The sequence below is a fragment of the Haliaeetus leucocephalus genome, unplaced genomic scaffold, assembly GCF_000737465.1.
Source record: "Haliaeetus leucocephalus isolate CR32 unplaced genomic scaffold, Haliaeetus_leucocephalus-4.0 Scaffold932, whole genome shotgun sequence".
Classification (NCBI taxonomy): domain Eukaryota; kingdom Metazoa; phylum Chordata; class Aves; order Accipitriformes; family Accipitridae; genus Haliaeetus; species Haliaeetus leucocephalus.
Genome location: NW_010973368.1, coordinates 1,014,540 through 1,035,687, shown reverse-complemented (window position 1 = coordinate 1,035,687; position 21,148 = coordinate 1,014,540). Strand labels below are relative to the sequence as shown.

At 42.3% G+C, this 21,148-nt stretch overlaps 1 protein-coding gene across 2 annotated transcripts in view; it reads left to right on the top strand.

Moving 5' to 3' along the window:
• The window catches only part of BAZ1A (bromodomain adjacent to zinc finger domain, 1A), a 65,910-nt gene extending 55,909 nt beyond the window's left edge, over nt 1-10,001 (top strand). For both annotated transcript variants that reach the window (XM_010583641.1, XM_010583642.1), the window contains 6 exons: nt 2,821-3,068; nt 3,181-3,407; nt 4,455-4,939; nt 6,039-6,184; nt 8,333-8,420; nt 8,978-10,001. In XM_010583641.1, coding sequence (XP_010581943.1) covers nt 2,821-3,068; nt 3,181-3,407; nt 4,455-4,939; nt 6,039-6,184; nt 8,333-8,420; nt 8,978-9,168 — 1,385 coding nt within the window. In that variant the 3' untranslated portion in view covers nt 9,169-10,001. The remainder of the gene's footprint in view (nt 1-2,820; nt 3,069-3,180; nt 3,408-4,454; nt 4,940-6,038; nt 6,185-8,332; nt 8,421-8,977) is intronic.
• Nucleotides 10,002-21,148: the final 11,147 nt, after the last annotated feature.

Below are 21,148 nucleotides of genomic sequence, written 5' to 3'. Positions count from 1 at the left end.
ACATCTTTAGACTACACAAGTATGGATTATAAAAATTAATTAAAAAATAATCCGCCACGCTTCAAAAAGGTATTTGAAATAACTTTATGAATTTAATGTTAGGTAATACAGAAGATGATAAAAGGAACCACTGGGGGGATAAAAAGAGGAAGAGAGTGGAAGACAAGACTAGTCAGAGAGATGGTAAATTTTAAATGTTACTTGTATTGCTAAGAATTAGAAAGTATTGCATATTTTACCAGGGGTTTGGTGTTTTTTGTTTGGTTTTTTTTTTACTTTAATAATTTTGTAGCCACTTCCTTATGTTGATGGAATTGTGGTATTGAAGCCAAAGGTTTAAAAATGGGTAGTAAAACAAATACAGCTCAAAGATTAAAAAAAAAAAAAAATTAAAAAAACCTAAGTTTTCTGCAACCACAGATAAAGAACTGTATTTTCTTTTTAGCACTTTGAGACAGAAATTTGCATGTTCACATAATCCTCCTTCCCCTTCCTTTTAATGTCCCCGTTTGTTGTTTTGGGGTTTTTCTGGTTTTGGGGGATTTTCTGGTTTTTTTGAAACTTCACAGCATTGTGCAACCACATATCCTTTCTAGAAATACTAAAATGGAAAACTCTTCCCTGAACTCAATTAGCTATTGATAGATGAGTGCATAGATCTGTCAAGCAACTTCATTTGCATTGTAGCAACGCTTGGAGGGCTTAGCTGACAGAGGGGTATCCCACTGCGCGATGTAGAGCTGCTCAGACACAAAGGAAGAGGCCGTTTTTCCCTCCAAGTTAACAATATAAATGAGAAAGATGATGGATGGAAGAAAAAAGTGTTATTCTTATTTTACAAATTAGGATCTGAAACAGCAGGAGTCGTTTGGCATGTTCCTTTCAGCAGCGGGACATGCTGAAGCGGGTCATGGTCAGTAATTTCTATGTCTATATTGCAACTGCAGTTTTGCAGTGCAAATATTTGTTGTGTTGTGTGATGAACTATATTAGTGAACCAATCCAAGCTAAAAATAACCACCCCCCCAAAAAATAATGCTCAAACTGCCATTGTCAGCAAAAGAAATGCTTGCCAAACTATATATACGCTTAAGATAAAGTGTCTTTGCCAGAGTTATAGTAGAAATCCACAGCAGAACTGAAGTGGGTCTCATGTTAGAGTCTAGTGTCTGGCAAGCGGTTTTAATTTTCTTCTTACTGAATTTAAAAAAAAATACATTGAGATGTACTGTAGTGCTGTGAAAAGGACCTTGTCCACTATCCTTAGTAAGACTGAGCTTGAGACAGGAAACCTGAGGATGGAGTAATAGGAAACTTTAGGAAATCCAGATTTGTATTTGCTGTTTGGGAGTGGCTCTATTTTATTTATGAAGCTGTGTTGCCTGTTTATCCTCTGCCTTCTCCCATCACTTCTCTTCTGCTGCTTGCTGTTAATGCAAATATATGCAAGATTAGGCAAATCCTGGCAGCCAGTTGATGAGAAGGCAGAAAGGCTTTGCCAGGAGAGCAATTAGTCTCATTTTTGTTCTTTCATTTTATTTGTTATTAGATATTTTCTCTTCCTATTCCTGAGGAGACGTCATTTGGCAGACAGGTGGATCGTAGGCCATTCCTTTGCCCACTGTGACTAGTGCAGCAGGCAAGGTGGCATTTTATACCAGAGTGCATCATTAATCAGCTAGAGATCACACAGTAATAACTGGACTGTCACTTTTAGAAGGGAAATCTGTGCACGTTTGTATAATCAAAATAGTGCTACATTGTCTCTTCCTCCCCTTAAACCTTCCTGTTTTAAAATGCAAGAAATAGCTTTCAACATTCATAAAGAAATTCCCTTTCTGCTCAGCAGCAGCAGTGCAGGCTGTCATTTATACCTTCTTGTTTCTCCAGCTCCTCAAACAGCCCATTTGCTTCTGTAATTCCCAGCTGCTCATTCCTGTTCAGTACCACCCCCCTCGCTATTCTGCATGTGTATTTGTGTGGCCACTTCAGTGGCCTGGATTGCAAACCAAACCTATTTGAAAATACAATATAATTTCTCAGCCCTGCCCCCCTCCCTTATTTCTAACTTAATTAGGATCCTAGGTCTTACTTGGTTTTCCACTAGGTGTGTACCACACACAAGTTCATGTGTGTTACATTGCTTATAAAAATATCAGAACAGTTATATTTCAGCCAGACCAGTCACCCAGTCTGGTTAACCACATAGATGTGCTTGTTCTTGTGAAGGCAGAGTGCAGGGCAGGCATAAAGGCATGGAGGTGTGGGGAGAAGGCTGAAAGATTGTCTGCTAGACTATACTGGGGCAAGTGCAGGTGAGAAGAGCCCTTTAAGCTGTTTTTTGCCAGTGAAGTCTCCGTTTAATGCCACGTACTTTCTTTAAATGTAAATATTTTGGGATTTCAAAGTGTACATACAAGGAAAAGTAAATTGGTAGTGGGGGTTGGGGCTTTTTTTTTATCTTGACTAATCTTCATTTATACTTTATAAATTGAATCAAATTGTTAGGTTTCCAGGTTGACATCTGAGTAAGACTTTTATGTCTTACTCATGTCCTATATATGTGCAACTTCTAAGTTGAATTGGTATTGAAGAGTAAAATCTTATGGCTTCAGCAGCTTGGAAACTAAGGAGGAAATATTCAACTATTGAAGAGATAAGACAAAGGTTATAATATTATCCCAGTTTACTACTGCTATCTGTTTGAAAGTCAGAGCCTTACCGCATAGTCTAGAATAACCTGGATGCTTGAAAAAGAAGTTTGATCATTCTGCCTTTTTTTTTTTTTTGCCTTTTTTTTATGCCTTTTTTCAATGGAAGATGCCAGTGATGGTGGACGGTCCTATAAAACAGTTTTGGATCGCTGGAGAGAGTCACTTCTTTCTTCTACCAGCTTGTCCCAAGTCTTCCTTCATCTGTCTACATTGGATCGAAGTGTCATCTGGTCAAAGTCCATCCTCAATGCTCGCTGTAAAGTGTGTCGAAAGAAGGGTGATGCAGAAAGCATGGTGCTGTGTGATGGCTGCGATCGAGGCTATCATACTTACTGTATCAGGCCCAAGCTGAAGGTATCTGAGGAAAAAGAAATCCTTCCTTTTCACACAAAACTTGAGTAGTTCTTATGACTTAATTGCGTGTAACTAATGCTTGCCTTTTTTTTTTTTCCTCTTCTGTTTCTAGGTCATTCCTGAAGGAGACTGGTTTTGTCCAGAGTGCCGACCAAAACAGCGCTCTAGACGCCTCTCCTCCAGACAGAGACCTTCTGTGGAAAGTGATGAAGAGACTACTGAACGACTAGGAGAAGGGGAAGAAGAGGCAAACTATGATGAAATGGGACAAAGTGAGGAAGAGCATTACGAAGAAGAGCAAGATGAGGAGGATGAATCTCAAGAGGAAGAAGAGATAAGGTAAATAGACACCTGTTAAAGTGGTTTCCTGCTGCAATACCATCTTAATTCTTAGGTGGAGTAATTCTTCACATAAGCACATATCTTTAAAATCCAGTCTGAAAAAAATGTTTATTTTAAAAAAAGGGCAGCTTGTTATGAATTTGGTGCTTACTGTTGGGTTTAATATTAACAAAAGTTAGGTCCACTGGACTTAGACTCACTTTTCAAGATGAAAATTCTAGCCTTGGATGTATGGGTGAGAGACGGCCATCAGAGTTGCAGTTCTGTACACCTACCGTTTGAATATAAGGTGGAGAGAGTTTCAAACAATAAAAACCACCCCTCCACCCCCGCAAAAAACCTACAACAAACCACCAAGAAACCCTCCCACCAAAACCAAGCAAACAAAAAAGACCCCAAACAACTCAGTAATCCAATGTGTTAATTTCAGTGAAGTGATGAATTTGATACACATCCCAGGAGCATAAAAGTTGAAGGAAACTTTCCTGATCTCAGAGTATTTTTCTTCTTTTTGGTACAGTCTTTTGAATTTACTGAAGCAAGATTATTTGTAGCTCCGACAGTTGGGATTCAATAGTTGGAGAGAACTTGCATCTCCTTGAGAAGTAAATTTATCTCTGGGATCTTCCTTCTCGGGTATTAGCTATAAACCCTGACTAGAGCATAACTTTTATACTTAGTGCAGTTTATGTAGCTGATAATATTGTTCAAAAATCCTAGTAGTTACAGTTGCTGTGAGAAGTAAGTGATTTTAAGAAATTGATAGCTGGTGCTCCAGTTAATGCATTCGTATTGCACAAGCTGCAAGGATGATCAGAATTCTAAGCATTTCTTTAAAGCATGTCCTCCACATAATATTTAATTAAGAGACTTCTGAACAGTATTTAAGATAATGGTAATTGGATGACTGCATCGGCTTGAAAGCAAGCTGTTTACCAGTCCAACCTTGAATGCTGGGTTTTTTAAATGCTGAATTAGAAGACTGAGAGGAAAAGAAAGAATGGAATTTTGGGATGAATAAACATAATTGTTCACTTTTTGTAGCCCATCAAAGCAAGGAAGACCCCAGGTCAAGTTTCCATTAAAAATGAGAGCAGCCAAACTCAACAATCCGTTCTCAAGTCAGAACAGCCAGCGTCAGGCAAGATACACTTCTCGGAGTCAGCAAAACACACCTAAGCAAACTGAATCTTCATCTAAAGTTACCAGAAGGGGTTTAAGAAAGGTAAAATCGGCCCCTCCATCAGTGACAAAGCCTTCTTTAAGACTTAATAGCCGGACCACTCGTCAGAGCCAAAGTTCATTAGAAGCAGATGTATTTGTGGAATTACTCAGTCCTCGAAGAAGACGAAGAGGAAGAAAGAGTGCTGATAACACACTGGAAAATAGCCCTTCCAATTCTCTTGGATTTAGAATTGTTGATACTGCAGACTCGAATGAACGACTTAGGAAGTACCCAGTTTCCTCTTCAAAGCTTTCTCTTCCTGTTAATGAACCCAAGAGAAGAGGCAGGAAACGACAATCCACAGGTTAGAGAAATGTGTTTGTCCAGAATGAAAACAATATTCTGTTCCGTTCTATAATATTTGCGTGGTAGAGCAAGGAGACTACAAGTGGTGGTTGAAGGAATTTTTACCACTTCCAACAAGACAGTTCCCTTCATTTGCAGTGACAGAAGCAAACCATAAAAAAAATTTCGGTCATCTAAAGAACAAATACTTAATTTGCCAAGGAGATTTCTCATATCCATTTGACATTTTATAATTGCACGCAATATGGAGCAATTGCTATTAAGTGGACAGAAAACGTGAAAGTGATATTTATGCCTTAACCCATGCAAATACAAATGTTTACTTATAGCTTTTATGATTTTGTTTTATCGAAGAGTTAAAACAGTGAAGAACACAGATGTAGGCAAGGTAGTGAAATTGGGAATATACATGAACAACAAGAAACTGCTACAAGAATTAAAATGGTGTCTATCTGGTATAGGGCTAACGGTGTCCTTGCTTGTTAAGCTAATACCAAGTATTTGATGGTAGGGAAATACTTGGAAAGCTACAATAACCTTTTAAAAACAAAATGGACCCATTGTGAGACTGAAGAGTGTAAAAGAGCTTGCACTCCAGTGTGGCAGCCTTGTATTCTGTAACATTTCTGCCCTTCACCATTGGGAGTTTCTGGGCTTATCCTCTAACCACCCTGCTGACTACTCTTGAAAGCAGATAAAACCACTCTGAATAGAGGTTTTGTGGAAGTAAAAGTTATGAGCAAGCGGCTTATTCTGTTTTTCTCTAATAGGGCTTTTCTTTAAGTGTTTAACAAATTGTTTTAAAATTGAAAAAATCTTTTCCAAAATTAATGCAATGAAGGAGAATGGAGGGGGAACCCAGCTAAGTCCTGGTACTTTGCATTTTGTACAGCAAGAGAGACAGTTAGTGGTTAATAACAAGGCTGTAGTATAGTTAATACCTGAAGCCAAACTACATGAGTTGTGCCCTGAAACAACAGTTTTAGTACCTAAGAATAATGGTGTTTCACTTTTTTATTATTTTTTTTATTTTACTTGTCAGGTTTTTATTTTTATCTGGTGGGGGGGTGTTTTGTTTTGTTGTTTGTTTTTTTCAGAATCATCTCCTCAAACCTCATTGAACAGGAGAAGTTCAGGACGTCAAGGGGGAGTCCATGAACTCTCAGCTTTTGAACAACTTGTAGTGGAACTGGTACGACATGACGACAGCTGGCCTTTCATGAAACTGGTTTCTAAAATCCAGGTAACCCATAGAACTGTAGAGGGAATGATAATGATTGAGAATCCTGTTTGCTGCCAGTAAAACTTGAGATTTTATAGAACTGCCCAAACGGGGAGACAGCTAAGCAATGGGATTCAGAGGAACTCTCCCACTTTAGCTCAGTTATTTCATGCCAGAAAAAACTTTTCCAGTTGACATGTTATTGGGAAAATTTTAACCATGCTTGCCATCAGGCATTTAATAATGTGAAATGCTTTGATTTGAGGGGAAAAAAAAAACAAAAACAAAAAAACCCCACAAACCAAACAAATAGAGCACAGGACTGCTAAAGGTAAGCTTATGGTTATTAATTAATTAGTTGAATTAATCTTCAATTTATACAAAGGTATTTTGAGAACAGACCTGCAATAAAATAACAAGGTAGGAACAGCTTCACTCTGATGTTAACTATAATGCAGTAAAAAGATGATTTCTTACCTTAGTTCTTAATTTAATTTCCCTCTTGTTTAGATTTTAAAATACTTGATGGTAAAGTAGGTACCCAAAGTAAGCGCTGCTTTAGAGGTTTATATTACAATAAAAGTTCCCAGAGCATGTCTGCTTTTCTGCAGGCTGCACTGGCTTGTCAGTGGTAAGGCACTGCTGAACTATCATACCCTAACAAAGTGCCTGTCCTCTCCAAGCCCTCTGGAGCAACTCTGCACAGGCATTCTTGCAGGAACTAGAGCTTGGTGTTTAAGTGCTCTATTAAAATTAACAGTGATAGCTGTTAAATGAAGACTTGAAACTCTGAATTCAGTGACAGGTAGCTGGAAGGATTAATGTATCTGGACAGAAAGAATTATGTACAAATGTGAATGAAAGATGAAAGCACAGAGGAGGAGAGGAATTTTGAATGAAACGGAGACTAGCTCTGCCTACTAGAGTACAGGAATTACACTGGAAAGTGCAATAATCTGGTGAATGCAAGGCAGCTTCTTTAGGAGGGATGGCGAATACAACTTAATTTTGATCCTGAAAAGAAACTGCTAGAATTCAGTGCATTCCAGTTTGCCTGAATCAATCACTAAGGGATAGTCTCTGTATACTTAGGAAAGAAAAATCCATACCTGAGTGACCCATATTTTCTTCATTGTGATAGAAATTTTGGTTTAAACTTTTTGTTGCCTTTAAGACAATGTAAAGAATATATTGAATGATCAGTGCATAGCAAGCCAGAAAGAGAAAATTACCTTTCTTTTTAGTACTTATGTAAACAGCACTCCTAATGGAAAAGGAATTAAAAATGTGTCAATCTAATTCTGTATCTCTACTAATTCTTTCTCTAGGTTTATTTCCAGGTTGCACTTGATGTAGTAACAGGTCATAACCAGGAACTTGGTTTTAAAACATACATAATGGTGCATGTGGGTTTGTTGTTTTTTAAAAAAAAAGGGGGGGGGGTCAAATTTCAATCAAATATCTTTTTCTTTCGCTCTCCCCCGCCCCACTTTGTGAGTGAGACAGAGTCACCCTAAGCTTGGTGCTTACCTTGAATTCAAAATTTGTGATCCAAATGATCAGTGCCCTTAAGGGTTAGGCAATCCTTTTCCTCCCCTTACTTTTATCACATAAGCACTGTGGCTGTTTATCTCTGGTACTTGCACACTGTGTCCTGAAACCAGAAAGGTTCACTGCCTTCTCTTCGAAACAACTAAATAGAATCTCAGGATTTCATTTCTCTTGCAAGACTGCAAGACAGTGAATAGTGGTGGAGTAAAAATGGTCATTACTCATGTTTAAGGTGCTTTTAATATTGTAATATGTTACAGGAAAATGAAAAGTTTTAAGATCTTGGAAATAATTTTTGTGCTTGACAGATGGGAATAGCTGGAACACCGTAATGCTTATCTGCTCATGCAATTTTCTTGCAGGATATTTAGGATTAGATTTATTCATTGAATTGCTGGCTAATGTTTGTTGTGGTCTGCTATAAAAAACAGAGCAGCAGTACCTGAAAACTAATACTCAGTTCAGGAAATGGAGGTGGTTGCTTGGGACTTCTCAGTTTTATTTAAAAACAAAACCAAAATGCTTTCTGCTAATGCATGATTTGCTTAATATTTTACATAGGTAGAATTTTAAGCTTCCATTTGTTTGTTTATGAATCTTTTTTTTTTCTGCTTTAAGGTACCAGACTACTATGATATCATCAAAAAACCTATTGCCTTAAATATAATCCGTGAAAAAGTGAATAAATGTGAATATAAGTTAGCATGTAAGTATTCTTTTTTGAAAGAGGTAATGAACCCTGTTCTCTCTCTTTAAAATCTTGTCCTAAAATAGAGCTTTGTCAGAGGATTAGAAAGCTGAAATTGTGTTTGGTGTGGGGTTTTGTAGTGTTCTGGTTTGTGTTTTGTTTTGGTTTGTTTTTTTTTTTAAAAGAGCATTTACTGATATTTTTTAAATAAGATTTGTTGAACATAGTTCTTTTACCGCCAAAATACATGATGTACAGACAGGTAAGAAATGAGCAGCTGAGAAACTGCTGGTAATTTCTCAAGCCTTTGGTGTCAGTGAGTGACACTGATGAAATATTTAGAAAAGGTAGTATTGTTACTGCTTGATTTGTATTTCCTTTATTGATAATCAGAGAAATTTAAGAATGTTTACATGGCACTTCACTAATATAATGATAGAAACTTGACATGTCTGTAAAGACATGTTTGTGTTGCGACTGTTGGATCACTGTACTAATTCAGTGGTGTCATACTGCTTTACCATACTGCTGTCTGATGACTTGAGATGCTAATTTTTTTACATTTTATTTACTAGCGGAATTCATTGAAGACATTGAGCTGATGTTTTCGAACTGCTTTGAATACAACCCTCGTAACACAAGTGAAGCAAAAGCTGGAACTAGACTTCAAGCTTTCTTCCACATTCAGGCTCAAAAGCTTGGACTTCCGATCACATCTGGTAACGTGGACCATGCTGCTCCCGCGGCAAAGAAGTCACGAATCTAACCTCTGCCTTTCAAAGGATTTTTTGAGGGAATCTGTTATGTTCATTAAAATGAAATGTTAAATCACGCAGTCGTCATACCTGTATAAAGCAATAACAACTGTTTAACCACCTTGAAGTGTGGCCTGCACTATATTCTCAACGTAATATTAAGCACTCAGGAGAACGTAGGAAAGATTACCTTTGCTACAGTTTTATTCAGTGTCTAATAATTTTGATAGATGTACTGGATACAGTACTGGTTTACAGAGGTTTTGTACATTTTTAATACATTCATGTGTCCAAATATCTTCCAGAAGTACCTTGTTTTTTCCTGCACCAAATGACCTTGTTTCATCCTCTAGATTTTGTAGGAGCTGTGGTATTGAGGGCTTTATCAACTCAGATAAAATCTTCTGCTGTAGCACAGTTGAAGAAACTGTGTGTATGTTTAAACTTGTTTGAGCATATCTTCTCAACACTACACATGAATGAGTACAACTGCATATCTTTTAAGTACTGTACCAGTGCTGGCTGAAGGTATTCAGTCTGAGTTTATTAAGTAGATATTTATTTAGCATTCAAAGTAATTTGTGAATTTGTTTTGTATTTATAAAATTTGTACTTGGGGATTAAAAACAAAACAAAAAAAAAGTTCCATAACTTTTTTTAATTTCTCCCCCTCCCCCTTTTTTTTTGTTTTGTTTATTCCCCTCTAACTTGATGATCAATCAATAAATACCTTCCCATGTCCCTGGCAGTTCTTCTAGCAATGAGTAAATTTACAGGACTGTACTATAAGTTTCTACGTACAACTTTGGAAGTGTACAAATAAAATGACACATTTTTCAAAGTATTTTGAGTTTCTGGCACTTCCTTTTGAGTTGTACTGCTACACCATCTTCCCCATAGATGTGCTAGGACAAGTTGCTGGAGAGAACACAGCAGAATTTGGTTTCAATGCGACTACCCCAACCAGCATTTTTGGCAGCTGCAGCCGGTGTAGTACCTGGTCTCTGAGTGATGCAAATGTTCATCAGTGTGTAGGGAGTAGCATAAGAAGTATGTGTGTAAGTTGTTTTGTTCTTTAACTAGGATCTTTATGCTAACAGTGTAAAACCTCATAGCTTTGTTTAGCTGACCAGCAGCTTCTTTAAACCCCCTTACTATCCTCGATAGTTTTACCTTCAGTATTTATTAATTTAAATGTATTAAACTCGGTTTGAGTCAATAGCTTTAAAACCTTTTTAAAACCAGTTTTGCCCACTGGGACATATGCAGTACTCTGAGAAGACAGCATGGGGCAGAAGTTTGGGGGTAGGAGTGAAGAGGGCAGGAGAAACTGAAACATGAGGCTTGCTGCTGCGGCAACTTTTCTCCCCGTGTTTGTGCTAGCTTATGTTGTAGCATTCAGCCCTGAACAATTACTTGCTATGTACTTGTGGGTTTTCTTTGCTGCTGTAGTGTTTACCTTGCCTTAGAGGTGGCAAGAATGGGCATTCTCTTGAGCCTAAGGAACAGATGGTAATAGATAGGAGAGTGATCAGATTGAAGTGTTCGATTTTAAAAAAAGAAAAAAGAATGAGAACAGTGGGAGATATTGTTAGAAATGTCTGTTAATACTTCAGAGTTTCTATGCAAGCTTTTCCTTGTTCAGAGCTGACATCTCTCCTGTCCACATCAAAGACACACTTCTTGTTCCCACCACAGAATGCTAAATTCCATAAGGAATGTGAGCAGCAGCAGACTTCTTTGCAGGGTGTAGGTTGTACTTGATATCCCTGCATCTGTCTACTCCCAAGAGGATGTGAACAACCTGACTAGCAGGTTGTACAAACAGTTGTGCAAGTTCTTGTTCACGTGAATAGTCCCCATTGACTTAAATGTGAATACTTTTTTTTGGGGGGGGGGGGGGTGGACACAAGTGAGCTGAACAAGTCCATCTGTGGCAGATGCAATTTAAATTGTTACTGTCCCCAACCCCAACATCCCAGCTGTTCATTCCTATCATTCTTTCTCCAAGGTTATTTCCTTCAACAGCTTCCCCTCAGCAACACAACTATCATTTTGAGTTTGGGTAGAGCAGGTGGGAACAGTTTAACCCAGATCTCTGCTTGTGACAGTGGTGTTTGTATGTTTATGCTATGAGCTAAGTTATCAATTGTCATTAAGTTTGCAAGGCTAAGGCCTTTCTTAGACACGCTGAAGGCGAAACACAGGAAAGTGCCCACTTCTCCTTTGAGCAGCTGTACTTAAAATATTCATATATGCTGCAGGTGCAATGTAGATCTGACTGTCTTTGGCTCTAGTGGTGCTCACAGGGCATGAGCCAAGCCCTCTATTCCTGGCGGTAGGCTGAGTTGGTACTTTCATTGCAGTTTTTTCAAACTTCAGCTATGCTTTTTCTGAGTTACATCAAGATGACTTTTCATGGCTGTTTTTTTTCCCCCATGCATACCCCTGTGGAGAAAGGGGAATTGCTTCCTATCTCCCTCCTTGTCTTGGGGGCTGAGATATTCATGCTCCTTGTCCACCTTTCCCCCCGAAACAAACCCACGTCTTACCATGATCAGCTGTCCTGTGTGCCCTTACCACCAGGGTAAGGGATGTGCAGTATCTGCAGGGGGCTCCAAGCCAAAGTTTCACAAAGGTGCAGAAATGGGATAGGGTCAACGGCTTCATCTCGGATTTGGGGGCCCTACTAATCAGGCTGTACCAGACTCCTCAGGAAGACAGGCAGTAGGCTTCTTTGAGCGCCAAATCCAGCGTCTGTCCTCCAAGCAGCGTTTTGACAAGATCCAATAATGAAAGTCTTTCCCTTCCTGATAACTCCAACATATCTTAGTCCTGGCAGGTAGCCAGAGACTGCTACACTAGCTGTTTTTCCTGCTGTGCAAATTCTGCCCCTTTCATTCATGTCAGGCCTAGGAATTACTGAGTAACCACCCTTAGGCAATTTCTTCTGATGCTTTTTGTACATGACTCTCATAACCATGGGGCCAGTTCCTTTGGAGGAATTGGGCTCCAACCCAAAGGACTCTTTCTTACAGGAAATCTCAACGTTTCCTCAAAGACAACTGGCTCACCCCCTGTCCACCACAGACTGCCAAAGATGCAGAAGACAAATCCTGACAGTGGCTGCTGTTGGTGGAAGCTGTCCTTCCTACCCAAGCAGGATGAGGTCAGAAGGAGAAGGCCTGTTCAAATGCTGGATGTAGCCTTGTGTGGTGGTTGCGGTCAAGCTGATACTGGCTGTTCATGCTTAGGTGTCGGCTGGCAGCACCAGTGTAGCGAAGTTGTTGTGCCAGGTCCCTTCACCTGTATTAGGAGGCAGGTGATCACCTTGACTGGCATATCCAGTGTCAGAGTCACCTGCTGGTAGTTTAACTTCTGAAAACCTTTAACGATGCTGGAAAGCTTGAGTTGCTTTGGTCTGGCAGACCGTGTGACAGATGTGAGCCAGCACCCTTCTTTGTGAAGGGTTTGGGCTGGGGCCAACACCCCTGTGCCCAGTGTTGGATGGCTCTTGTGTGGAGGGTGAAATTTTAAGTATTGTAGGAGACAGCACATAAATGTTAGTATTAACAGTAAAGGCAGATGACCTTAGCATTATGTTAGCAAATATGTGCATTAGAAACCAGCAAGCAGCAGCCGAAAATCAGCCTGAACTTACATGTATAATTATTGGGAGGCAGAGATGGTCGGACCCTGAACAGCCCAACTTGCTGCCCCACAACCAGCCATCTCCGAAACGATCACAGTCCAGAAGTGGAGATTCTGCTACGGACGTCCACAGGGAGCAAATCTCTAGGGACACCAGATCACACTAGAGTCCTGCCCAACATCATCTTCCTGCCGGACTGGTAATCTAGTACTTTAGGATTTAGGAGATTACACATGTGGTTTACGATTTTTGAATCATTGATGTAACCACTGAATTAACCCTTACCCTGCAACAATCTTGTATCTTCTAGGTTTTATCTGCTTGTATTCAAATAAGTAATATCTAACACTGGTCACATTGCCTAGCGTGGATGACCGTCATAACTGATTGCAACAATTCCAGCTAACACTTCTTGAGGCTACCAAGGACTATTTCTAGCCTGCAAAAGCCTTCTCACTCTAAAAAAAATTGCCACCATCCAGATGACTGCAGGTAGTTTTCTGCACAGCATTTGGCTCGCCTGCTGTAACTCCAGGAGATCTCTCCCCTGCACTGCTAAACTGCCGCCTTGATCTTCACAGCAGTGACTTCTTGGGCTAGTTCTGCAGAGGTGCTCCTCGTGTTTTACCCATCTTGCTGTAAGGGGATATTCTGAGATTTCTCAGCCTGCTACCATTGGACCAAGTGATGTCTTCTTCCTCCTGCCCTTCATCAGCAACCTACTCCCCTTAAGTTGGTGCTTTCTTAAACAGTGCTCTGTTAAAACTTTGCCTTTAAGTGTTCCATTGTACATACGGCCTGTAAAACAACCCCTCTTGGAGAATCTCCAGTTACCACCAATAAGAAAGTTTCCCGTTTTGGGGCACTCAGGTTTGAAGATGTTGGATTAAGTCCAATGCAAAAGGTAAAATGACTTGTGCTGCAGATCAAAAGAATTATGAAGATGGATAAGGAAAGCCATCACCTTGTTTCACATCTGTTTCCTAACAGGGATGCTGAAGTAGCACCATCCCTAAAAAGTGTCGATGTATGTGTGTATACTTGTGCAAAGTTTTGTATTTTTAGCTGCTGTAAGCCACTGACTATTAAAATAATGGTTCTCATTCACGAATGTTGTACTTTTATGTCTTTAAAAGGTTCATCTCCAGTACCTGGTAAAACTGTGATTTACTAGGCCACGAGTGGTGCTGGGAGCAAAGCCCAGCTTCCTCCTGCCTCCCCCTGCTCCCAGCAGCATCCACTCGCCTGAGCTTTGGTGACAACGTGCAGCTGGGTCCACGTTTAAACTTGATTCTATTTTTAAGTAATCAAACAAATCTGGTCTGCTGTTGGTGAAACACTCCACCCTCGGCCACGTACCCACAGCTGCATTCTGGCAAACAGATACTTTTCCCAACCAATGCTTTTTAATATTTGGACTGCATTAAAATGCTAAACATCAATGTGAACTACACCTGAAACGTTTTCGGTGGCAGAAGGCCGCAGGCTGCATCTGTTTTCCAAAAAGTGCACTGAGGCCAACTTTGGGTTTGTTTCTCTACTGTAATATATCAATTTCCTTGATTTGTAGGGCTTCTTTTCCGGAAAAGTGCGGAAACTAATTTTAAATTACTTTTTTTTTAGGTGCAACTCCATCTTTAAAATTTTTGAGGTATGAAAGAAGAAGGGGAAGAAAAACATTCTCTGGGCCTGCAAGCAGAGGAGCATATCAGAGGCTGCCTTGCGAGAGGCCGTGGGTATGGCAGGAGGCTGGCGGGGCGGGAGGTGCTCGGCCCCACGTGATCCCCTCACCCTTTGCCAGAGTGGGGAGAAGGCAGCAAGCACCGGCGCTCTGCCTGCGCCCTCCCCGCTGCTCGCAGAGTACATCCAGCTGTTCAGGTCACTCGCTTTTGATGATAGAAACGTTTGGTTGGGCCAAGTTTCCTACAAGGATGTTAGGTGACAGCATACTCTCCAAAGCGCTGGCCACTGCCCACAGAAGATCAGCTTTCACTTATTCTTCTCTACAGTTGTTCGCCTTTCCTTTCTTAGGTTTGCTTCAAAGAACCACAAAAGGAAGGGTCTTTATTCGAGTCATGGAGTGCCACTGCGCTAGCATCGTGTCGCAGCGCAGAGTTGCTCTGGCGCTGTGTGCAGCCTGGTTTAACAGTGCCATGTGGAGGAACTGAAAATGGCACGCTTGTGTCCCTTGTAACAAAGTTGTCTCGTAGAGGATATTCCTGCTCTGCTAGGGTAATACGCATTCCAACTTGAGTTTTGTCAGTTTGCTATTCTTAGCTTACCAATTTACTTCGGCTTTATATAGCTATTTCCTAGATTAACAGTCCTATAAGAATGTATATAATAATCGATGTGCTTTCCAATTTTCCTCCTCTGAGCGCCTTACAGATGAAATTAGTTTGGAGAGGAAAGGACTTTGAAGAGACAGGCTGTGCTGTGGCTTGGCTGCTGTGAATCATGTGTTCGAAATGGCAGAAATGTGAGCCAGGATGCTGAAACGTTTGGGGTTTGGATGGCAGTTCTACATTTGATTCTGGGCAGCATGGGGATTTGCCTGTGGGATCAGGGCTTCATAGCTGCCTTTCGCGAGCATTCCTGTGCAGATCCCACCATCAGTCACATGCTGGGCTCTGCAGTCCTGGCACCACTCGAGAGGACTGCTGTCACCGGAGGACACTTTCACACTGACCTACAGGTTCCGCGATCCAGCAATGGTTATAAATAAATATTCCTGTGCCCCAGTCATCCTAAAACCCATCCTCAACCACCAGAAAGTGATCTCAACTCATGTATTTAGCATGTTAGGATTAGCTAAAGTTTTATTTTTAGATTGCTATCTGACAAAAAAAAACTTAGCAGTTTTCAGAGGCAAGACCAACTTTTTAAGCAACATACTTTGTGAGGTGGTTTTGCAATGCTTGAGTAGGTTTAGTCTGTGCATCTTTTGGTTCCATCGTTGTCCATTTTTGCTTCAAAGTGGTTTCTTAGAACTGGTCCTCGGGTTCAACCTTCATCAAACAGAATTTCCTTCCATTCTGATGAAATGCTGCAGACTGAGTCCTAGGTCTGTCTAGAGCAATTTTAATAGTATTAAAACATCAGAACCAAAAGTGTCTGTCCTCCTTTTTGTCTGGCCTTTGCAACTTCCAATCTAAACAGGCCGTATGAATTAATCTCCCCTGTCTTGGCACTTTTGTGGTGGCTTCCTCCATCTCCTGGAGAGGATTTGATCCTTTCCTGGTGATTATTTTTTGTATTGCAAAGATGTCTCCTTAAGCCAGACCTACAATATCATAGAAGTGCTGATCATGATTAGAAACCGTCCATTTCCAAGGACCTTATTCCAACACGGTGACATAACTCCAGTAGAAGGGGAAGCACGGAGCGATGAACGTTATTAGCAGAATCAGCCCAAGGCTGCAAGAGTTGGGATTAGTGCCCAAAATCTGTGTGCAATCTGTGTACAGTGCTGCTCTGCACTTGTCCAGCCACAGGAAAACAAGGATTCCTTGGCCCACCAGGAAACCTGGCTGTCTCAGGGCAGTCCACGTTTTGGGGGGCTCGTCTGTAAAGAAGAGCGTAAAAAAGTTGAATCGTATTCCTTATGTGCCAGCTAGCCCCAGCATCTTGAAGGTCTGCATGCATCTATCCAGAAGGGAAAGAGCTTTCTGAAATCATTGCTGCCTTTTCCTGGAGGTGCAACAGTTTAAATTGTGCCATCTGCTGAGACGTCTGACCGCATCCCAAGTTTTGGCAGCCATCCTCCTGCAAACCAGGCTAAAGCCATTCAAGAAATTACCCCTTCCAGCTGTCCTGCTCCTCTGCTGAGAGGAGTTACTGCTCTGTGGCTGAACAAGTTTTCAGAAACCTAAACAAGATGAAACCGCTGTTGGGAAAGTTGTAGATGTGGACTTTATCTTGGTGACAATACTGTTGTCCTTACTCCTTCTGTGTCTAAGTTTTATTATATTTATGTACTAAATTTTACATACTGCGAGCAAGCGAAGAACCAACTGTTGAGCCACAGCACAGAATAAGATAACAGACCACATTTTTATCTCCATTCTGATTTTAAAAAGAAACAAAAAAATTCTGCTTCTGTGCTGTGGCAAGTCTATTGACATCCTAGTGTAAGAGGCAGCAGAACTGGAGGGAGAAACTTGGAGACTGCCAATATAAGGACTATCACACAATTTGTAAGAAATGGGAGAAAGAGCAAAAATTGTTGAATGCTGCTGAGGCATGTGCATAGCAAAAGGACATTGCGGCAGTAAGAGACGCATGGCTTGAGCGAGGTGTACAACAGTGCTGAACACCCACTGTAATAACAGACAACTTTCTTCTGGTGGCAAAGGCAGGGAATTTTTGCCATAAACTTGAAGAGGTTAGCAAGGGGTGAAATTGCTATTGAAGAAGCACCTCCTGGGACCATCGCATTCATTAACATCCCCGCTAACCTTAGGCATCCCAGTTTTATAGCTCTGCTAGAAATTCCTGACTGAAACCAGCAAAACTATTAAAGGCACCTCCTCTACGTTACTCGTATGCGTGTCCTGGAATAGTGCCGGGAAGGAGTGTGAGGCTGTTGGGTTCATCTGCAGCTGTGAGTGGATGCCGTGGGCTGGGGGAATGGTGCTTAAATAGGACGCAGGCGTGACTTCCCAGGCACTACCCTCCTCTGTGCAGCAGCTCCTCTGCTGCGGACACAGACAGCAAGAATAACGTATTTCAAACTAAAAGCAGCGTACTTCAGCTGAAAACAAGCTGGCAGTACCAGAAAACGTTTTGCTTTTTCTACATACTGGTTTCACAGCTGGCATGCTTTTAATGCAAGAGATCTTCACTTTTAGGGGACTCTGCCATTAGCTCATTTCATAGGAAAAAGTTACATATACAGAACAAGAACACAAAGGGAATGGGTTATCCAGAAGAGGTTTTACCAGGTGACGGATACATCTAGCAAATTACACCATTGCTTTTTGGCTGCTTGAAGAACATTTCTGGACTTTTATCAGAAAAATTAAATAATAAAATCTATACCTTGTTTCATGTTACAGCCTATTTTTCCAAAGCACTCTGGCAGTTCTTCCCCTAATCCACTTACTTACCCAGCATATAGGTGAGCTATATACACCTGGCTTTCTAAAGGTCACTTTGGCTCCCTTCTTGCCGTTTCACTGTAGTAAGCATTATTCTGTGATGCACAGCAACTACTGTGCTCCCAGAAAATCATGCTCCTTTTTACATTTCCTCTCTTTAGATAGGATTTACCATATTGCATCCATGTCTGCTATATAGCTGGAGTTCTGCTTCACTGTATGTACAGATATATGTGCGTCTCGGACACACTGGTAGTTGAAGATAACAGCCAACATCAAACTCCTCAGACTCAGTGTTGTCAGAGGATGCTTACTGAGAAGGAAAGTCTGACTTTGCTGTTTGCTTGAAACAGAGGTTTCAAGAAAATAGTTGCTCTGCCTGACCTACATTTCCTTCCTTAGGAGGAAGGATGGTTTAGGGTTTAAAGCAGGGACGGGGATCCAAGCTTCCATGCTCTGTGCCTGGGCTCACCACAGCCTTCCCGGGTGACCCTGGGCAACCCATCGAACACGATAAATAATACTCATCAGACAGGGATACTTCATTAACAGTTTTAATAAAAAGCCTTGAGATCTTGGAATAAAAATGCTACAGGTAGAAGTAAAAAAACAAAACAAAACAAAACCGTCTTTACCATGGAAGTGAAAGTTGTCTGAAAAATAAAAGTGAATAAACTGAATGATTGATAGTAGTCAGTGGCTGATCTTGTAAATCCTTCCTTACCTGAGGTTATGCTGTAAGTTTATCTCAGCTGTGAACAAGAGGCAGCAAGAAGAGAGACTTGGGAAGAAACTGCTCATGGGGAAAATGCATTTTGCAGGGCTTACAGGAATTTATGAAGGCTAGCAGGGTAAATAGCAGTTACTTTTTCTAGTGCTATACATGTGCAAACCTTTGTGAATGTCGAATATGTGCTAATTACTTAAAAGTAATTTTTATCTTCTGTTTTTATTAATAAGGCTGAGCCAAGTTTCCCTGTATTTTAGACCTCAGGGGAGTTTTTTGTTGCGTGCAGCCATTTTTCTGCCATTAGTTTCCACATTTCTCTCATAGGAGGAATTTTTATTTCCTTTTTTGTTACGTTTAAATACCATCCCTAAAACGACGTCATTGCAAGACATAACATTTTAATTAAATCTCTCTTTCATTGTCCATTGACCAATGACGGGCCGGCGGCTGCCCGGCGTTATGATTCACCGGCACGTGTGACTTACCAGTGCGGTGCCGAGAGGCGCGGCGGGAGAGGGGGGAATTCCACCCTGCCCCCAAAGGCCATGCGGCTGCTGCTCCTCGAGCATCCGCGCCGGCCGGCCGTCACCGGCTTACCCCGCCGCTTCCCCCCGCCTCCCCTGCCTGCTCGCCTGGCGTGGGGCCGTAGGGTGACCTCGGCCGGGGAACGCCGACGGCCGAAGAGCTTTCCAAGGGAGGAAAAAAGGGGGGGGGGGCTTTTCTTCAGCCACGTCGCTGCCCGGTCAGAAAAGCAGCTCCACTTGGCAGGGAAAGGGGCTGCTTGAACCAACCCAAGTACCGCAGCGCTCAGGCCGGCATCGCACCTCGAGGGAATCTTAGCCACCTCTTGCAGCTGCGTCTCCTTGCTGCAGCGAGAGGGTCGGCGGGCAGGACCCCTGGAGCCCCGGGTGGTGGCTGGGGAAGGCGGTGGGGCGGCCGGGCGGGCAGCCCCCCCCGCCGGGGGCGGCAGCTGGCGGGCAGCACCGTGGGGGCCACGCTGGGGCTGCCGAGCACGGCGGGAGCGGGGCGGCAGCCCGGACCGACCGTGACTCAGCCGGAGGAATGTCCTGGCACGGGAGGCCGGGGCGGCCGGCGAGGGTGACGCAACGGGCACGGCTCGCTCCCGTCTCCGCGGCGGGCAGAGGCCAGCAGGCATGGCCGGACTCCTTCGGGAACGGCGGCCAGCGCCCCGCTCCTCCTCAGCCCTGCCCAAGCCGTCGAGAAGCTGACTGAGAGCGTGGAGCCCCAGAGGGATTTTGGGACCAGAGCGGTGGGAGAGGCTGCTTAAGCCGGCAGAAGTGGCCCTGCCAGGGAGAGTGGAGCCGCGGCTTCCCTTAGGGGGGAATCTGCCTCCTGGTCCCACAGCGGGGCTTGCTGCGGACCCCCGCTCCACGCCAGCCCGCGCGTCCTGCCCCTCGCTGCACGCTCCCAGGATCAGCGCCCATGGGAGGCACCGCAAGTCTTGCTAACTCGCAGCAAAATCGCGCTAGGGTCCACCGCTTACTGTCAAATATATTTACCGTATAGTTTTTTAGAAGAAATGTATCTGCGGTGTAAGGAAAGACATAAAAACTCGGTGTTTGCCTTTCACTGGGTTTTTCTCTAATGCTCACTTACATTACAAGAAGTTACGATTTTATCCGGCATTCTTTGCACTCCCACTGAAAATACAGAACTGTCGGAGTGAAACTGGATGTTTTCCAGAGGTACGCAAGAGAGCAAAGGGGGAAAGGAAGTGCCCTGAGCAACAGATCTCATCAAATGCAGTTTCCTATGGATTTCTCTCTCTTGAAAGATCAATTTTTTCTAACTGAACAGTATTAAGACTTTCAATGTACACCTACGCAAGTTCCTCTGCTTTCCCTTTGTAGTCCTCCTCCTGAATGTAATCTGGCTACACCATAACAGATCTGATGTCTCCTGGAGGAAACCAACAAGTTCCTGAGCTGAACTGGTAGGCATACAGCCCCACTTTCTTCTATCTCAAATGAATTATTTTATGAAACTTAATTACTTAATTAAGGATCTTAATTACTTTTGCGACCTCTATCCTTCTGCCAGATTTAACTCAAATAAGCTAACAAGTTGAAAAGTCACTGGGACAAGGACTAGCCCAAGTGACAGAGGAGATGCCCGAGGAGGCCAAGCAGAGGCCTTGCTTCCATGGGAAATGAGGCTGAAATGATAACGTTGAGTTTAGTGACGTTGACAGAGAAGCACAGAGGAGGTACAGCATACAGAAGGAAAGGACTATGATTTCAGAGAGCTTCAATGCATAAGGCAACGTAATTCATTACAACCACTTCGCACTAATGAGCATCCAGGAGTTGAATCCGAACAAACAGTGCCTTCTGCCTCATGGTGAGTCATTGCTTCCATCCACAGAGGGTGAGGGGAGGCTTGGAGGGCTTCCTCAGATGCATGTGCTCCGCATAGGGTATCGTTCACAAAGCTTTTAGTGCTGCTGCTGCTGGACTCTCTGAATCATAGGGCTATTTTGGTGGTGCTTG